Source organism: Ylistrum balloti, unplaced genomic scaffold (assembly GCF_031769215.1).
Source record: "Ylistrum balloti isolate Yb309-2 unplaced genomic scaffold, AGI_CSIRO_Ybal_v1 Utg370110, whole genome shotgun sequence".
In the NCBI taxonomy this organism is placed as follows: Eukaryota; Metazoa; Mollusca; class Bivalvia; order Pectinida; family Pectinidae; genus Ylistrum; species Ylistrum balloti.
The window spans coordinates 37,473-55,065 of NW_026782132.1; the positions used below are offsets into that span (position 1 = coordinate 37,473).

Here is a 17,593-nt window from a genome sequence, read left to right on the forward strand (position 1 = left end):
GACTTAAGAGTGACAACAGTGCTACGGCTTAGTTAACAAGACCAGTCCATCAAATAATAATATAAAACGGTAGAATGTTAGTACAAGGTGACTAGCATGAGATGCAAAAAAGTATAAGAGACTATGTGGCTGGTGTGCTGTGTTAAGTTATTGTGAAGAAGACCCCTCCTTCAAATAGGGTATAAGGTCATACTCCATCATGGCTAGCTGAGACTGCAAAGTCACAGTCTGTTTCCTGGCATTATTCGCCCGTTCTGACGCAGACTGCATCTGTTTTTCATGTTCGGAAGTCATGGATGAGATTCTGTAATAAAACAGATGAAGCAAGCACATGCATTAGATAATGCATTAGCATTAAAACCAAAAACACTAAGTGAATGAGTGTGAATACAATGGGACATGTCCAAGGTTCTCAAGTAAGAAATTCTACACTAAACATTAAATAATTTAACAGTATTGTTCAATTAGAAAATCTATTATCAAGAATAATGAAACAGATATCTATTTAGCCTTGTAAGTTAAAGATTAACATAATTTATAACCGGACATAGTCCCATTTAATTGTGGTATGAGAACACCAATAATGCATGCATATTATTTATTATAACACACTTCAGACTTTAATGAAATTCAAATATATACATATTATAAATCCTTTTAGTTATTAACTATCAAAATATAAGCCACGTTTACACATATTAATACATGTGGGTTAGATCAGCTGATCAGTAAAATCTAGTCTGCTTTAGATGAGTTTTTTTCAGATAACCACCAGCAAACCTTCACCTTGTGATAGTCTCCTGATCATCCAGCCCCAAAGTGAATATCGTGCTTGGGTATGCCCCTAGTCTACTAAGTCTGGGTATCCAAAGAAAAACACATATCTTGTTGAGTGTAACTTAACGAAATAAAAATGTCTTCTGGAAAGTAAATTGAATCTTAAGAACAAGAGCAATACATTAGAGCTTCTTTCATGAACTCCTTGTTCTTTTTTCCTTGTCAGACAACAGATACAATACCCTGATCACTGCAAGCATTTCTATAAAACCTGTACTATATACTGTTGTGTGAGAAAATATTGTAACTAAGGTACATTGACTACTTCAAGATGTGAGTGCAGTTGTACCATACCGTATTTCTCCGGCAATAAGCCCATGCTCGGTAATAAGCCCACCCCCCCCCCCCCCTTTCTGCCAACTCCCATGCACAGGGGGGTTGCCCGGTATTAAGCCCACCCCCCATTTTTGTTATAGATCTTTTAAAATTTAAACTACACCTGGTTAGCTTTTGATATATGTTATTTGTTTTTATACAAAATGCTGATAAACAATACATGATGTATGATGAAATGATGAGTTTATCACAGCATGTTCAAAGTTTTATCATAAGAGGTCCAGCCTTTACATATATTACTGGTATATTAATGCATCTAACCTAATAAATGTACAATTAATTTTTCACACAGAAAAGTTTCTGCATAAAATGTAACAAGACATAAACTTTGGTAGAGAAAACACAATCTGAATTTAATCACATTGTAATTCATCCCCCAGTATGTCATATGTGGGAGGCAAAGAGTTGAAATGCTAAATATTGTATTGGTACACATACTTAAGATCAGTGACGTATCACAGAATTAAGTGAAGCACACCAATCATCTTTCCCAGAAAAAGAGTAAGGGATGATTTTATTAATCATTGACAGGTAGGTTGATAGCATCTCTTATGCAAAATTTGTTTTAAAATTCTTAATGTAACAGAGGTCATAATTTATTAAAACACCTGTGCAAGGAAATAAACCATGGATTTCTAGCTTGACAGTCTTATGTTTAACTATTTGAGCTAGAGAGAAATTCTTTCTAGCAGAGCAATATATTGTAGCTAGTATTTACAATGGTAAATTTTGGGCCTTTTTTTCATTTTCAGTCAGTATACAATGATCTGCCACCAACAAGGATATTAACCCAGGTACATAATTGGAAAGTGTAGGTTGAGATATTGCTAAAGATACCATAACAATGGCAAAAAAGCAAACTATGTGGACCTATATCTTTGACAATAAACAAACTGCTGTATCCTCCAAAGGTCAGAAGACCTGTTTGAACCACATAGATGTTAGGTTAGACTGGTTTTGTGAAACATGTGATAAACCAATATGTTCAAAATGTATTGGAAATTTACACAAGGCACATGCTATCACTGAACTGAGTGACACGACTCCTAAAAATAAAGAAAAGATAAAAACTTATGTTAGGGAAAGCGAGCAAACTGAAATTATTGAAATTCAACAGGAAATTATCTCCACCCAGAAAAATCTAGACGAGCTCTCTAGTCATTTCAAGGATATCACAGCGGAAGTGAAAACACAAGGACAGAAACTCAAAGACAATGTTGATTTTTTGATAAGTCAAACACTATCATCCCAGTTGAAAGAAATAAAAGATGAAAATGAAACACTTCTGAAATGTTATAAAAAGAAGTTAAAGACCGTACTTGACATTTTGAAAGGAAGAGTAGAAGAGTGTAAAAAATGCCTCCAAACTGGCAGAGATTTAGAAGTATTTGAAACTGTTTGTCAACTTCAAATTCCATCCTATGTTCATCCTCAAAAACCTATCCTTCGTGAAGTCAACCTGAGTTCAAACATAATCATCGACAGTATCCTGGTACAGGCATTGGCAAAATTGACCACCACCATACCTGAACAATTTTCAGACATGACACAAACCAGTTCTGCACAACTTAACACACTAGGACCACGAACCAATGTCCAGATGAGGGTTCTCTCAGAATGGAAGGCTCCCTGTGACATCAGTTCTATTTGTCCCTCCAGTGAAGGTGGCCTGTGGATATGTCAAGGAAACAGTAACACACTGATACACCTGACAAACCAAGGAGTAATACAACAGGAGATACAGTGTTCTGTCTTAGTCACTGATATCAGTATTTCTCCAACTACACACAACCTCTGGTTATGCTCTTCAACAGACAACAGTGTTATGGAGCTAGTATCAGGGAAACCAACTCACAGATTCAATATAAAGAATGAAATCTACTCCATTTGTGTTACAAGGGATGATGACATTCTTGTGGGAACCAAACATGAAATCACCAAATATACGTCAAATGGAAAAGGATGCAACCCTATCATGGCATCAGTGCACATGCTTCTGAGATCAGTAGTGTGCTCACCAAGGAAAATATCAGTGTCCACTCAGTGAAAACATTGTCATAGCTGAAAAGGGCTTGGCACAATGCAGAGGTGAGAATGATCCATCTGTAATAGTGATGGACAAAAACTTGAAAAAACTATATAAGTATGGATGTGCTCAACACACATGTGAGCCTCTATCACAACCATTTCATCCCCTGGATGTAGCGTTTGGTAGTCTGGGACACCTGGTGATTGCCGACCAAGACAACAACTGCCTGCATCTTCTGAGTGGTAATGGGCAATACCTTCGACTTCTTCACACAGACAAAGGCAAGGCTCTGGCTGTTACTGTAGACAAGGATGGATTAGTGTGGGCAGTATTTAGGGACCAGACTTTCTGAGTCAAACGACTTCAGAACACGTGTTTGTGAATCAGAAACTACAAGTCAATATCAATTTTCTGGCTTCGTTTGCAATGTGATACATAATCTTAAACTTTATATTGGTACAGACTGATTATCCAAGATCATGTGATTCTATATCTATGAAACTTTACAGACTGAATTATAGTTTAATGACCTAAAATCATTTGATTTTACACCTGTGGAACTTTACATAGACTGAATTATAGTTTAATGACCTAAGATCATGTGATTTTACACCTGTAGAACTTAACACATACTGAATTATAGTTTAATGACCTAAGATCATGTGATTTTACACCTGTAGAACTTAACACATACTGAATTATAGTGTATGATCCAAGATCATGTGATTTCACAACTTGAGAAAGATTAAGATACAATATAATGACCCAAGACCATGTTGATTCTCTGCACACAATTCATTAACTGAAGACTATATTTAAAATTGTTGACCACTCTGCTGAACACTCAATATTGACTCCCTGGAGTTAACTTTAAAGGGGAAGGTGTTGTTGTTATTCTGTGTCACTAACTCTCTCTTACCAAATGCTTTTATGTACACTGTGTCAGGCTGTTAAACAGGGATATACCACACAAACATGTATAAAGCTACAACTTTTATTAATAATGAAATTTCCAGGCACAGACTTACTTCCTGAAGATTGCTAGTTCCTCCTGTTCTCTGTGATGGAACAACAGTGCAGTGTACAGTGTGTGAAGAGACCAGAGACAAACGAGTGTGAAATGGCTAGTGATGCTACAGAGTGTCACACAATATTACACACCATGAGGGTGACACTTCTACCATATTGGCAGGACACCATGATAAAATACTCAAAACATCAGTGGTCTACTTGTAACACACAAAGTAATACCACTGTTGACACTGGTATATATCATGAATTAAGTTTTATTTCCACATTTTGTTATTTCTTTAACTTCAAACACAGTATGTAAATCAGTAAATGATTTTGTGATATAGTGATGTCGTGTATTTTATGTATGAACTACATAAACTTGTATAAATGATATGCTAATGTTCACAGATGTCATTTTAATGAACTTGTATAGTGTTTAAATTTATAATTTTTACAGAAACAGAAAATGTTATTTAATTGTTTATCACTCTATAATGTAAAAGAATTTATATGATTTTCAATGTGTTCAATTGATAAAGCTTTACATACAAATCTACAGGCAATCATTAAGGTAAAAGTTCTAGGATCCGGAAAAAACTATTCAAGTAATGCAGCTATTGTCCAAATTAAAAAAATTGAAGAAAGTTTTAATAAAATTTATAAGATATATAGAACTATCCAAAATTCTATGTAGCTAATAAAAAAGCAACTAATAAGTGAAAAAATGTCATTAAGTTTGACTGACCTGAAAACAATATTACTGTATCAGACATTATTTTCATTTATGCTTTTTTGAATGATATACAGTTGTGGGATCCCACAATGCATTAAAAACTTGGTGTGCAAATCATGCATACATCATCAACACATCATGCGCACACATGAATGATACAGTACCTTGCACACAACTGTGCAGTATCATTGCATATTTTGTGAAAATTGGTCAGCAAGGTTCATTAGTACTATGGATTGACAATTAGCAAAATACAACGGAACCTTGCATTACTTAGTCTTTCTCGTGTATAGGTTTCCCTCCACAGCAAAAATTGTATTGGCTAAGTCTCTAGTGTAACAAACACAACACTTAAAATTTACCAGAGGATATATTTTTTGCTTTTACAAAAAGATAGAAAAAAAGGTAGCGATATGTTAGCAATGTAAATTTCCTTTCTGATAGTATCAGATTTTAGATGATTCATTGCTGAGGCTAAAAGAGATATCCATTTAATGTTTACTTACAATGAGTATCTGTACACAAAAAAGTGTGAAACAAAACACTCTTACCTGTGTATATTTAACCATTATGACTGTACCTGAGAGATCTATATGTGTTTGATCAATAAGCATGGCTTAATTAGGGAATTTATTTAACTGAATTCAATGTATATAGAATATAAGTAAAACCTATCCCACACTTCAAACTCCATTCCTTTTATACTAACCATGATAGAATTGCACATCAATGCCATAACAACATATGCGCGACATCAAATTTTGCCCAGTTTTCCTATTGCATAGCACACATCATGCAGACATTGTACACACATCACACATCATGTTTTGTTGTGTGATCCCACAACTGTAAAGTATACCTGCTGATTTAGTAACATATTCATATATATGTGCTGACATCTTAGAGTATTATAAAGACATATTATAAAGAAATTTTCATACTTTTTCGTATATAAACATTTAACTTAATGACAATAAAATAACCCACAAAAGTAATGTTTTCTATTAGAATTCAAACTTAATAAACTATACACCTATTTTTTCTACACAATCTACAATAGATGAAGGGAGGTAAGTACAAAAGAGGCATGAAACATACTTGTCTTGTTGTTCCCTGAGAAGGGTCTCCTTGTCATGGCTAACATTGTGTTTCAGGGACAGAATTTCCTTCTCCAGCTGTAAGACAAATCAACCTTGAACCTTGTCTATTTTAAGTGACATTTTAACTTGAACTGCAAATATGTAGCAATTTTTTATAATCATTTTTTATCTAACTTATTTTAAAACATGCTTTCCTTTTTCCAATTCAGTATAATACACAAGAACCTCCTTTAGCGTTTTCATTAAAATCAGTTGCAAGCAAAATTAGTCTGTTATTCTTCAATTCTGAACTGGCTATTTGTATAGAAATGTATACAGTGATACAACTGACTGTTTGAGTGAGTGAGTTTGAGGACACTGTACATGCCTTATCATTAATTACCTGAAATCAAGACCTCAAATCAGAGGTATCAAAAAGTAAAGATGAGTAATTACGGAAAAAATAAAGCTATTCACATGCATACCTCATGTATTTTCTGTGATTTCTGGGTGACATCTGCACTCATTTCCTGTAAACATCTTTCCACAGTATGAACAAGCATACCAGGTGCTTGTTTAGCAACTGGGTCAGAATCAAAGAATGGATGTCCACGCTTCCTTTCAGCATCAACAAGGATCTGCCTGATCTGGCTGATAGCTGTATCCAACAGATACTTGTCCCGTGTGTTATCATCCATCTGCCTCCCTGCATTACTCAGTGCCTGACAAAGATTATACACAGTATTCCCTATAAAAAACTTCCAGAATTTTAATGAAGGTTTTATCATCCCAATAAAGTTTTTCTTATATATCCTCACTATATTATATATGCAGGGTCTTTTTCAGATTAAATGGGGTCCTAATATATATTTTGAAAGGAACTCAAGAAAAATAAGTGGTCTATATTTCAGAAGGTTATAGGGCCATTTTTCAATACAAATGATATGTATACAGTGTAGTTACTCAAAATACTGTAAAAGCTATTCATAAGCCCTAAATCCATTTATATATACATGTCACTCCAGAACTATAGAATTTATTTGCAAATACACAATGAAATTTTTTTTTATTAAAATAATTATTTACAGATACACAAGTACTCAACCTGTAGGAATACTAGTGTAATGAAAATGTCATATTGCTCATGATTTTTTTTAATATTATATCCTCCTTAGATATATGTTTGAATCCATTATTGTTATCATAACATTTTATAACATTATCTGATCAATTAAAAAAGTCAAACATTGAACTGACATTAAAACATCTAACAACATAAAACTTTGATTGTCATATCATGAAAAAGTTCATGTTAATGTTTCACCGTTTTAACACCATTTAACAATCAGGAAAACTAGTAGTGTATAAACAAACAAATACACGACATGCAGTCAGCATATAATAATGTCACTTCCTTTTATTTCATCTCATAGGTCTAAAAAAGTTTTCTCTTATAAGTTATACTATGACAACATTTTGGAGTAAATTATGGTAAACAAATCACCTCATCAACATAAATAATTGAGATAATCAACACAACATATGATCACACTCTGACACACTCACCTCCTCTTGAGCCCGACATTTCTCCGTCAGCTGCTGTACCTGAGTTTGCATCTTTGCTAACATAGCCTCCTGATTGGACGATTCTTTTAGACTGATCATAAGAAAATATGTTAATTACACCGACATGTTAATTCATTAAATAAGGTGTCATTTTCATATTCATAAATCAAATCTATGACCCAATGGCCACACATAACCATTATCATATAAACTGAATTATCTCCCTTCCCTCATGAAATTATAACTTTTCTGAATTCACAATCTCTCAAGTAAACATCCGTCAATCTAGGCTTTGAAATTATCAAGTTACAGGTGACAATCACTACTAAATATATCTTTTTGTTTGAGGTTTCCTTGACTATCACTTTAAGTCTATAGAATTCTGTACCAACTTTTCATAAGTACATTGATTAGAACATCTTAGATAAATGACCATGTGCTATCATTTTGTCCTAGAGGGAATTACAAATACATAGATTAACAGGATTTTAACCATTTCAACTCAGAAGTTGATAGGTATACTGGTAAGCTCAGGAAATACAGCATAATAAAATTTATGCATCAGATTATTGTTACAGCAAATTGTTATAAAATCAGGTCATAGAGGACTAGTTTATATAAATTCTCTGAAAGAAATTCATATTTCTTCATAGATTTTTGACACTTTCACATTTGATTAGTGAGTAATACTTACCGTAGATCTAGGACAGCCTCTCTATTGGTCACGGTTTCATGAAGTTTCCCTTTCAGCTCCTCTATGTTACTACGAAATTGCCTTTTCTGTAACTCGGATTGTTCATTGGCCTGAAATCATGATACATGTGTAATGTCACAATCAAAAAGAAATTTATGAACTCAAAACAACTGACTTAACCATGTACGAGATATTTCCTCCACTGAGACAAGAAGAATGTAAAAACCATCTAAAATGTACAAATAAAAGTATCCATAAAGAAAAAATTGTATCTGCAAAGAATATTCCACTTATGTATACATTATATTTTCATGATATTTATAAAATTGTATGAAGTTTGGTCTCTTTATTATCCAATGATGAAGTAAATCAGTATTATGACTTTTGATAGTTATAACTAATTAAAACTAATAAGCATAATGGAATATTTTAAACTCTCCTGAATTAAGTCAAATTTTGATATCCATTTTAATGTGTTATAGAACTAACTAAACAAAATGTTAAATTCTGTTGCCTTTATTAGTCAGCAATAGAAACACAACTTTTATCTTTCAGAAAGCGACATGTTATTGTGTTTGTAACAATTACCAAATGTTATAAATTACAATCTCTAGTTAATATGTATTTATTTGTCAAGACTGAAGCACACATAAACTCAATTATTTGTCAAACACAACTAATGGATATAGAATTATCTCCCCTCTTTTTTACCTGTATACAGTAATGAACAGTGCTATTTTGCCTTACTATGGTTGGTTACCAAAGACATATTATCAACATGACTATCAATTTCCTTACCAAGCTGTATTGAAGAGATCCAGCATATGTGACAATGTGTATTGATATGAACCAACACACAATGTCACATTTAACAAAATGGACTTAAAAGTACTAACACACAATACCACATTTAACAAAATGGACTTATATGTTCTAACACACAATGTCATATTAACAAACCTGTTTGAAAATTTTGCAGACATGCAAGTAGTTATTAATAAAAAGTATGAAAAACCAAGTTAGGTAAGATATATCAACATTTATTCAAAAAGCTAACTAAAGGTCATAATGAATCCAAGCAATGACAGCAACATGCCAACAGAGTTAAGATCATCAACTGTTATAACACATTTTAACCAGGCATTCATAATATGTTTACTTCATGTTATGATTATAGAGTTAATTTGTAAACCTGCTTGATTGTTATCTTATTTGAAATATCTAACATCACAATATGACTCTCAGACCTCTTGATAATATTCCTGCATAGTTTGTTGAAGTCTAGCAAGTCGTGGATATTGGATTTCTAAAAACTCTTCTGTAGGGGTTGACTACAAACAAATAGATGATACAATACTGAAATTGTATCAATATTTTCACAACAAAATCAAACACTTTGGAATATGGACCAAACATTGATTAAACTAATATTGAATTGCAGCCCCTGAACCCAGAAAATGTTACACAGCACTTGAAAAACAGAGTTAGTGTGCTTCAATTGTAAAAAAAAATATATCATGTAGTGTATTTCAAACAGTACCCTATTTTTTTTTACATTGAGTGAAATTTAAAATTCTGAATTCTGAGACCGTAAGTTCAATAGCTTGCACCCAATCTCTTTGTTTCAATAAAACATGTTTAAGCCAATATCTGATGACAATATCTACACCAGGATGTAAATTGGAGTCCTGGTCACACCCACCTCCTGTAGTCTCCTTCTGAGATCTGTAACTTGTTCCTGAGAATCCTTGAGGGCCTTCTCCAAGTGAGATCTGTACATCAACAAAACCAATTATACAATGTGTCTGATTAGCTTAATCTGTATTTAACAATGAATATAAACATTTGCATTTTTTTAAGAAAAAATACCTGTAACTGAAAAGTAAATATTGCAGAGAGCAAGATCTCAATATATCAATTGAACAAATAAAGTGAAGATTGAATTTAAAAGGAAAACTCATAATGAAATACCACAGATTAATGAAGGAGTAACTCTAATGAAATATGTCAAGGATTTATATTTTCAGTCAATACAAACCTGATAAGATCACATGATTTATTTGTGTGATACATAGGCAACTGAATTGCCAGAACACAATATGGTAATTAAAACCTTTGATATATTTTCACTGAAAATGCTGATTTGTTATTCCTCAATCCTCAAGTCATATTTTTGATATTGCGACAAACAAAAATAACCTTATTTTCACCAAAACTTTTAATATGAATTGTAATTCTCATGTTAATTAGAAATGTTTTTCTTTCGATAATTTTTTTAATGTTTATCATGCTAAATTTGACTAATAGTATATACAAACTGTATTTGATTAAGCAACATAAAACATACGGTGGTCCATATTCATAAGCTGGTCTCCTCGCAGAGAAGAGTTCTGTGGAGGGGAGAGTAGAGAATCCTGTTTTAGATGGACTGCTCGGTATCATAGAAGACTGAATGGGGACATGTTTGGACATGGGGTAGTCATTTAACATGTGATGTTGGAGTCGATCTGTTTCCTTCCTCTGAGCATCCAGCTGAGTCCTGAACAAACATACAATGTTAGTGAAACCTCAATTATAGAATCAATAAAAAAATTCTGACTATGAATCTTCCATTTGTCTTCATAGTATGATTTCTTTTGCTTAATATTTACTCTAGATTTGCTCAATTTGGTTATATATGTATACTCAACTTGGAATACCTGAAGATAAAATGGTGACATAAAATGAGGAGATGACTAGCTAGGTGAGACAATTTGACAAATCATTGATGAATTTCACAAACCTGTAAAATACAATCACCATTTCAAAGCATTTATTTTTCTTTATAGATATGAATTTGAATAAAACTTTGATAGTATAAGTTAATTTTACATGAACATCATCATTAAAATAAATCTCTGTTTAAAAACATCAGATTCCAGTATAGGTTAAGATTGAGACACCTTCAGTAGGACTATTATTAATTATAGTACAGGACTGATAGAAAAGGTCACTTACTATCACTAAGTAGTATAGAACTATATACAACAGATTTATCTTCCTGTCTGTCATTCAATACTTTCATAATTTATACAGTGTTCCCCTTCTTGACAAATTGAATTATATGAAAAAAACATTTTCCTTCTGAGGACATTCTGACAAATTTTTATTTAAATCAAAGAGAGGTATTTTTATCTAGATTTAAACTTCAATTACTTCTTTCAAAAATGAAAACGTAATTTATAACAGCTGGTGTGTTGTAGACAAGCTTCAGGAGGATAATAAATAAAACATATTTACTTTGTGTACTCAGAACATCATTAAGGTGATTTATACCTCCCTTGTATATTAGTACTCTTATAGTAATAGAAATTTTACATCTATTTACCAAGCTATTCTGGTTACTTTAGTGTTACTAATATACATATTGTATTATTGATATCCTCAACCACAATCCAAACATCAACATAACATAATTTCACTCCATTACCAAGAAATGTCAGGCAAGTAATGTCTGATTACATTCCTGATGATAATTAAGTTTATAGTTTTTGTAAGATGATCATAAATCTAAGCTCATGAGATTTTTTTAAGTTTATCTGTCCTAACAAATTTATAACCCATTACTTACAATTTTTGCTTATTAATTAAGAATTGGTGGATAACCTATCATACCAATGAGACAATAATTACGTAAATAAATTCTGAATAAACACATTTATTATCTATCTACACACATATCATTATATTTTACAATGTTCTAGGATCATAAATGTAGTTAAACTTTTAATTCAGAAATGTAGTTAAACTTTTAATTCAGAAATGTAGTTAAACTTTTAATTCAGAAATGTAGTTGACCTTTTAATTCAGAAATGTAGTTGAACTTTCAATTAATTAGTTAAACTTTTAATTCCAAAATGTAAACTTTTAATTCATAATTTAGTTCAACTTTTTTAATTCAAGAGAACCACAATTGCTACAAAAATCAATAAAATTATGAATACCAGAATATTTAGAGTCATGACAATGGATTCAACATTCTTTTACATTGGTGTAACTGACAAGAGCTGATTTATATGAGGGATCCACCAAATACTGAACACCAAACTAAATAAAAGGATGAATTAAAGAATGTTTTATGTTACACAATAATTTCCTACAGTCTGAGGCAATGGTTACCCATGGTTTTTCACCAAAGATGAACATACACAAGGTCTGGTTTTGTGCTTCAGAAAGGTAAACAAGGGTATAACATTCAATATGTGCATGCTGAACTAGAGATCCGACAAAGATGGTGTTATGTCAGACATTGTGTTCAGCATTGGTGTGACAAAGAGCTTACCAGGGGTCAGAGATGATTTCCTGTCTAATATTGAGTTAACATAGGTTTGATAAAAAGCTTACCTGAGGTCAGAGATGATTTCCTGTCTAATATTGAGTTCAGTATAGGTTTGATAAAGAGCTTACCTGAGGTCAGAGATGATTTCCTGTCTAATATTGAATTCAGTATAGGTTTGATAAAGAGCTTACCTGAGGTCAGAGATGATTTCCTGTCTAATATTGAGTTCAGTATAGGTTTGATAAAGAGCTTACCTGAGGTCAGAGATGATTTCCTGTCTAATATTGAGTTCTGTATAGGTTTGATAAAGAGCTTACCTGAGGTCAGAGATGATTTCCTGTCTAATATTGAATTCAGTATAGGTTTGATAAAGAGCTTACCTGAGGTCAGAGATGATTTCCTGTCTAATATTGAGTTCAGTATAGGTTTGATAAAGAGCTTACCTGAGGTCAGAGATGATTTCCTGTCTAATATTGAGTTCAGTGTCGGTTTGATAAAGAGCTTACCTGCGGTCTGATATGATTTTCTGTATGCCATTGAGTTCAGTAAAGGTTTGATAACGAGCTTACCTAAGGTTGAAGATGGTTTTCTGTCTGACACTGAGTTCAACATAGCTTTGATAAAGAGTTCAAGCAAGTTGGTTTTCTGTCCAAAATGCAGTCAGCAGAGGTTTGATAAAGAGCTTACCTGAGATCGGAGATGGTTTTCTGTTCAGCAGAGATATCTACGAGAGCTGACAGTGTTGCAGGGGAGGTTGGAACAATGGCTGGTTTAGCATGGCTAAATGCAGGTGTCTGATAACAAAAGATGATCAAAAACAACATGTTACCTTACATATTACACACAGATATAGAGAGAAAAATAAAGTAATGTAAACAGTATGGTATTATATTGACCAACAAATGCTCATTGGATGTAATTTTATTGGAACAGACATATGATCGATGAAGTAATAATAAACAACAATTTGAAGAAGTAAAACGATGTAGAACATGCTGATTCATGAGTGGATGACCTGCAGGTGGTCCTCACTGACCGCTGCAGGAGGTAACCAGCAATAAATAGGTCATATCACATAGGAATTAGTTCATATGTTGTGACCAGCAATCATGGGTGAAGAATATCATGGATTAAGCAGCAGAACAACAGATATGTTTGGAACATGCTACATCAGACATGTCGGTCAGATCAATATCATCGTCAGCACATCCTAACCTTTACAAACTAAGGTAACTGGTGCTGTGGGTCCCTGTCGGTCAGATCAATATCATCGTCAGCACATCCTAACCTTTACAAACTAAGGTAACTAGTGCTGTGGGTCCCTGTGTGGTCAGGTCTACCTCATAGTCAGTACATCCTACCCCCATTACAAACTAAGGCAACTAGTGCTGTGGGTCCCTGTCTGGTCAGATCAATATCATAGTCAGTACATCCTACCCCATTACAAACTAAGGCAACTGGTGCTGTGGGTCCCTGTCTGGTCAGATCTACCTCATAGTCAGTACATCCTACCCCATTACAAACTAAGGCAACTAGTGCTGTGGGTCCCTGTGTGGTCAGATCTACCTCATAGTCAGTACATCCTACCCCATTACAAACTAAGGCAACTAGTGCTGTGGGTCCCTGTGTGGTCAGATCTACCTCATAGTCAGTACATCCTACCCCATTACAAACTAAGGCAACTGGTGCTGTGGGTCCCTGTCGGTCAGATCAATATCATAGTCAGTACATCCTACCCCATTACAAACTAAGGCAACTGGTGCTGTGGGTCCCTGTGTGGTCAGATCTACCTCATAGTCAGTACATCCTAACCTTTACAAACTAAGGTAACTGGTGCTGTGGGTCCCTGTGTGGTCAGATCTACCTCATAGTCAGTACATCCTACCCCATTACAAACTAAGGCAAATAGTGCTGTGGGTCCCTGTGTGGTCAGATCAATATCATAGTCAGTACATCCTACCCCATTACAAACTAAGGCAACTGGTGCTGTGGTTCTCTGTACGGTCAGATCTACCTCATAGTCAGTACATCCTACCCCATTACAAACTAAGGCAAATAGTGCTGTGGGTCCCTGTGTGGTCAGATCAATATCATAGTCAGTACATCCTACCCCATTACAAACTAAGGCAACAGGTACTGTGGGTCCCCATAGTCAGTACATCCTAACCTTTACAAACTAAGGTAACTGGTGCTGTGGGTCCCTGTGTGGTCAGATCTACCTCATAGTCAGTACATCCTACCCCCATTACAAACTAAGGCGACTGGTGCTGTGGGTCCCTGTCCGGTCAGATCTACCTCATAGTCAGTACATCCTACCCCATTACAAACTAAGGCAACTGGTGCTGTGGGTCCCCATAGTCAGTACATCCTACCCCATTACAAACTAAGGCAACTGGTGCTGTGGGTCCCTGTACCCCCATTACAAACTAAGGCAACTGGTCAGATCTACCTCATAGTCAGTACATCCTACCCCCATTACAAACTAAGGCAACTGGTGCTGTGGGTCCCTGTCTGGTCAGATCTACCTCATAGTCAGTACATCCTACCCCCATTACAAACTAAGGCAACTGGTGCTGTGGGTCCCCATAGTCAGTACATCCTACCCCATTACAAACTAAGGCAAATAGTGCTGTGGGTCCCTGTGTGGTCAGATCAATATCATAGTCAGTACATCCTACCCAATTACAAACTAAGGCAACTGGTGCTGTGGGTCCCCATAGTCAGTACATCCTACCCCCATTACAAACTAAGGCAACTGGTGCTGTGGGTCCCTGTCTGGTCAGATCTACCTCATAGTCAGTACATCCTACCCCCATTACAAACTAAGGCAACTGGTGCTGTGGGTACCCCCAAACTAAGGCAACTGGTGCTGTGGGTCCCCATAGTCTACATCCTACCCCATTACAAACTAAGGCAACTGGTGCTGTGGTCTACCTCATAGTCAGTACATCCTACCCCCATTACAAACTAAGGCAACTGGTGTTGTGGGTCCCCATAGTCAGTACATCCTACCCCATTACAAACTAAGGCAACTGGTGCTGTGGGTCCCTGTCTGGTCAGATCTACCTCATAGTCAGTACATCCTACCCCCATTACAAACTAAGGCAACTGGTGCTGTGGGTCCCTGTCTGGTCAGATCTACCTCATAGTCAGTACATCCTACCCCCATTACAAACTAAGGCAACTGGTGCTGTGGGTCCCTGTCTGGTCAGATCTACCTCATAGTCAGTACATCCTACCCCATTACAAACTAAGGCAACTGGTGCTGTGGGTCCCCATAGTCAGTACATCCTACCCCATTACAAACTAAGGCAACTGGTGCTGTGGGTCCCCATAGTCAGTACATCCTACCCCCATTACAAACTAAGGCAACTGGTGCTGTGGGTCCCTGTCTGGTCAGATCTACCTCATAGTCAGTACATCCTACCCCCATTACAAACTAAGGCAACTAGTGCTGTGGGTCCCTGTCTGGTCAGATCTACCTCATAGTCAGTACATCCTACCCCATTACAAACTAAGGCAACTGGTGCTGTGTGGGTCAGATCCCTCATAGTCAGTACATCCTACCCCATTACAAACTAAGGCAAATAGTGCTGTGGGTCCCTGTGTGGTCAGATCAATATCATAGTCAGTACATCCTACCCAATTACAAACTAAGGCAACTGGTGCTGTGGGTCCCTGTCTGGTCAGGTCTACCTCATAGTCAGTACATCCTACCCCATTACAAACTAAGGCAACTGGTGCTGTGGGTCCCTGTCTGGTCAGATCTACCTCATAGTCAGTACATCCTACCCCATTACAAACTAAGGCAACTGGTGCTGTGGGTCCCTGTCTGGTCAGGTCTACCTCATAGTCAGTACATCCTACCCCATTACAAACTAAGGCAACTGGTGCTGTGGGTCCCCATAGTCAGTACATCCTACCCCCATTACAAACTAAGGCAACTGGTGCTGTGGGTCCCTGTCTGGTCAGATCTACCTCATAGTCAGTACATCCTACCCCCATTACAAACTAAGGCAACTAGTGCTGTGGGTCCCTGTCTGGTCAGATCTACCTCATAGTCAGTACATCCTACCCCCATTACAAACTAAGGCAACTAGTGCTGTGGGTCCCTGTCTGGTCAGATCTACCTCATAGTCAGTACATCCTACCCCCATTACAAACTAAGGCAACTGGTGCTGTGGGTCCCTGTCTGGTCAGATCTACCTCATAGTCAGTACATCCTACCCCCATTACAAACTAAGGCAACTAGTGCTGTGGGTCCCTGTCTGGTCAGGTCTACCTCATAGTCAGTACATCCTACCCCATTACAAACTAAGGCAACTGGTGCTGTGGGTCCCTGTGTGGTCAGGTCTACCTCATAGTCAGTACATCCTTCCCCATTACAAACTAAGGCAACTAGTGCTGTGGGTCCCTGTCTGGTCAGGTCTACCTCATAGTCAGTACATCCTACCCCCATTACAAACTAAGGCAACTGGTGCTGTGGGTCCCTGTCTGGTCAGGTCTACCTCATAGTCAGTACATCCTACCCCATTACAAACTAAGGCAACTGGTGCTGTGGGTCCCTGTCTGGTCAGATCTACCTCATAGTCAGTACATCCTACCCCCATTACAAACTAAGGCAACTGATGCTGTGGGTCCCTGTCTGGTCAGATCTACCTCATAGTCAGTACATCCTACCCCCATTACAAACTAAGGCAACTGGTGCTGTGGGTCCCTGTGTGGTCAGATCTACCTCATAGTCAGTAAATCCTAACCTTTACAAACTAAGGCAACTAGTGCTGTGGGTCCCTGTCTTGTCAGGTCTACCTCATAGTCAGCACATCCTACCCCATTACAAACTAAGGCAACTGGTGCTGTGGGTCCCTGTCTGGTCAGATCTACCTCATAGTCAGTACATCCTACCCCATTACAAACTAAGGCAACTAGTGCTGTGGGTCCCTGTGTGGTCAGATCTACCTCATAGTCAGTACATCCTACCCCCATT

The 17,593-nt window shown here is 36.2% G+C and overlaps 1 protein-coding gene across 1 annotated transcript in view; it reads right to left on the reverse strand.

The window, feature by feature from the left end:
- Positions 1 to 17,593, reverse strand: part of LOC132550218 (coiled-coil domain-containing protein 158-like) — a 49,927-nt gene that overhangs the window by 21,487 nt on the left and 10,847 nt on the right. Inside the window, exons 3-10 of the mRNA XM_060214258.1 lie at positions 13,294 to 13,400; positions 10,636 to 10,827; positions 9,991 to 10,060; positions 8,289 to 8,398; positions 7,595 to 7,685; positions 6,514 to 6,750; positions 6,048 to 6,124; positions 194 to 304 (exon numbers count right to left, since the gene is read on the reverse strand). Coding sequence (XP_060070241.1) covers positions 194 to 304; positions 6,048 to 6,124; positions 6,514 to 6,750; positions 7,595 to 7,685; positions 8,289 to 8,398; positions 9,991 to 10,060; positions 10,636 to 10,827; positions 13,294 to 13,400 — 995 coding nt within the window. The remainder of the gene's footprint in view (positions 1 to 193; positions 305 to 6,047; positions 6,125 to 6,513; positions 6,751 to 7,594; positions 7,686 to 8,288; positions 8,399 to 9,990; positions 10,061 to 10,635; positions 10,828 to 13,293; positions 13,401 to 17,593) is intronic.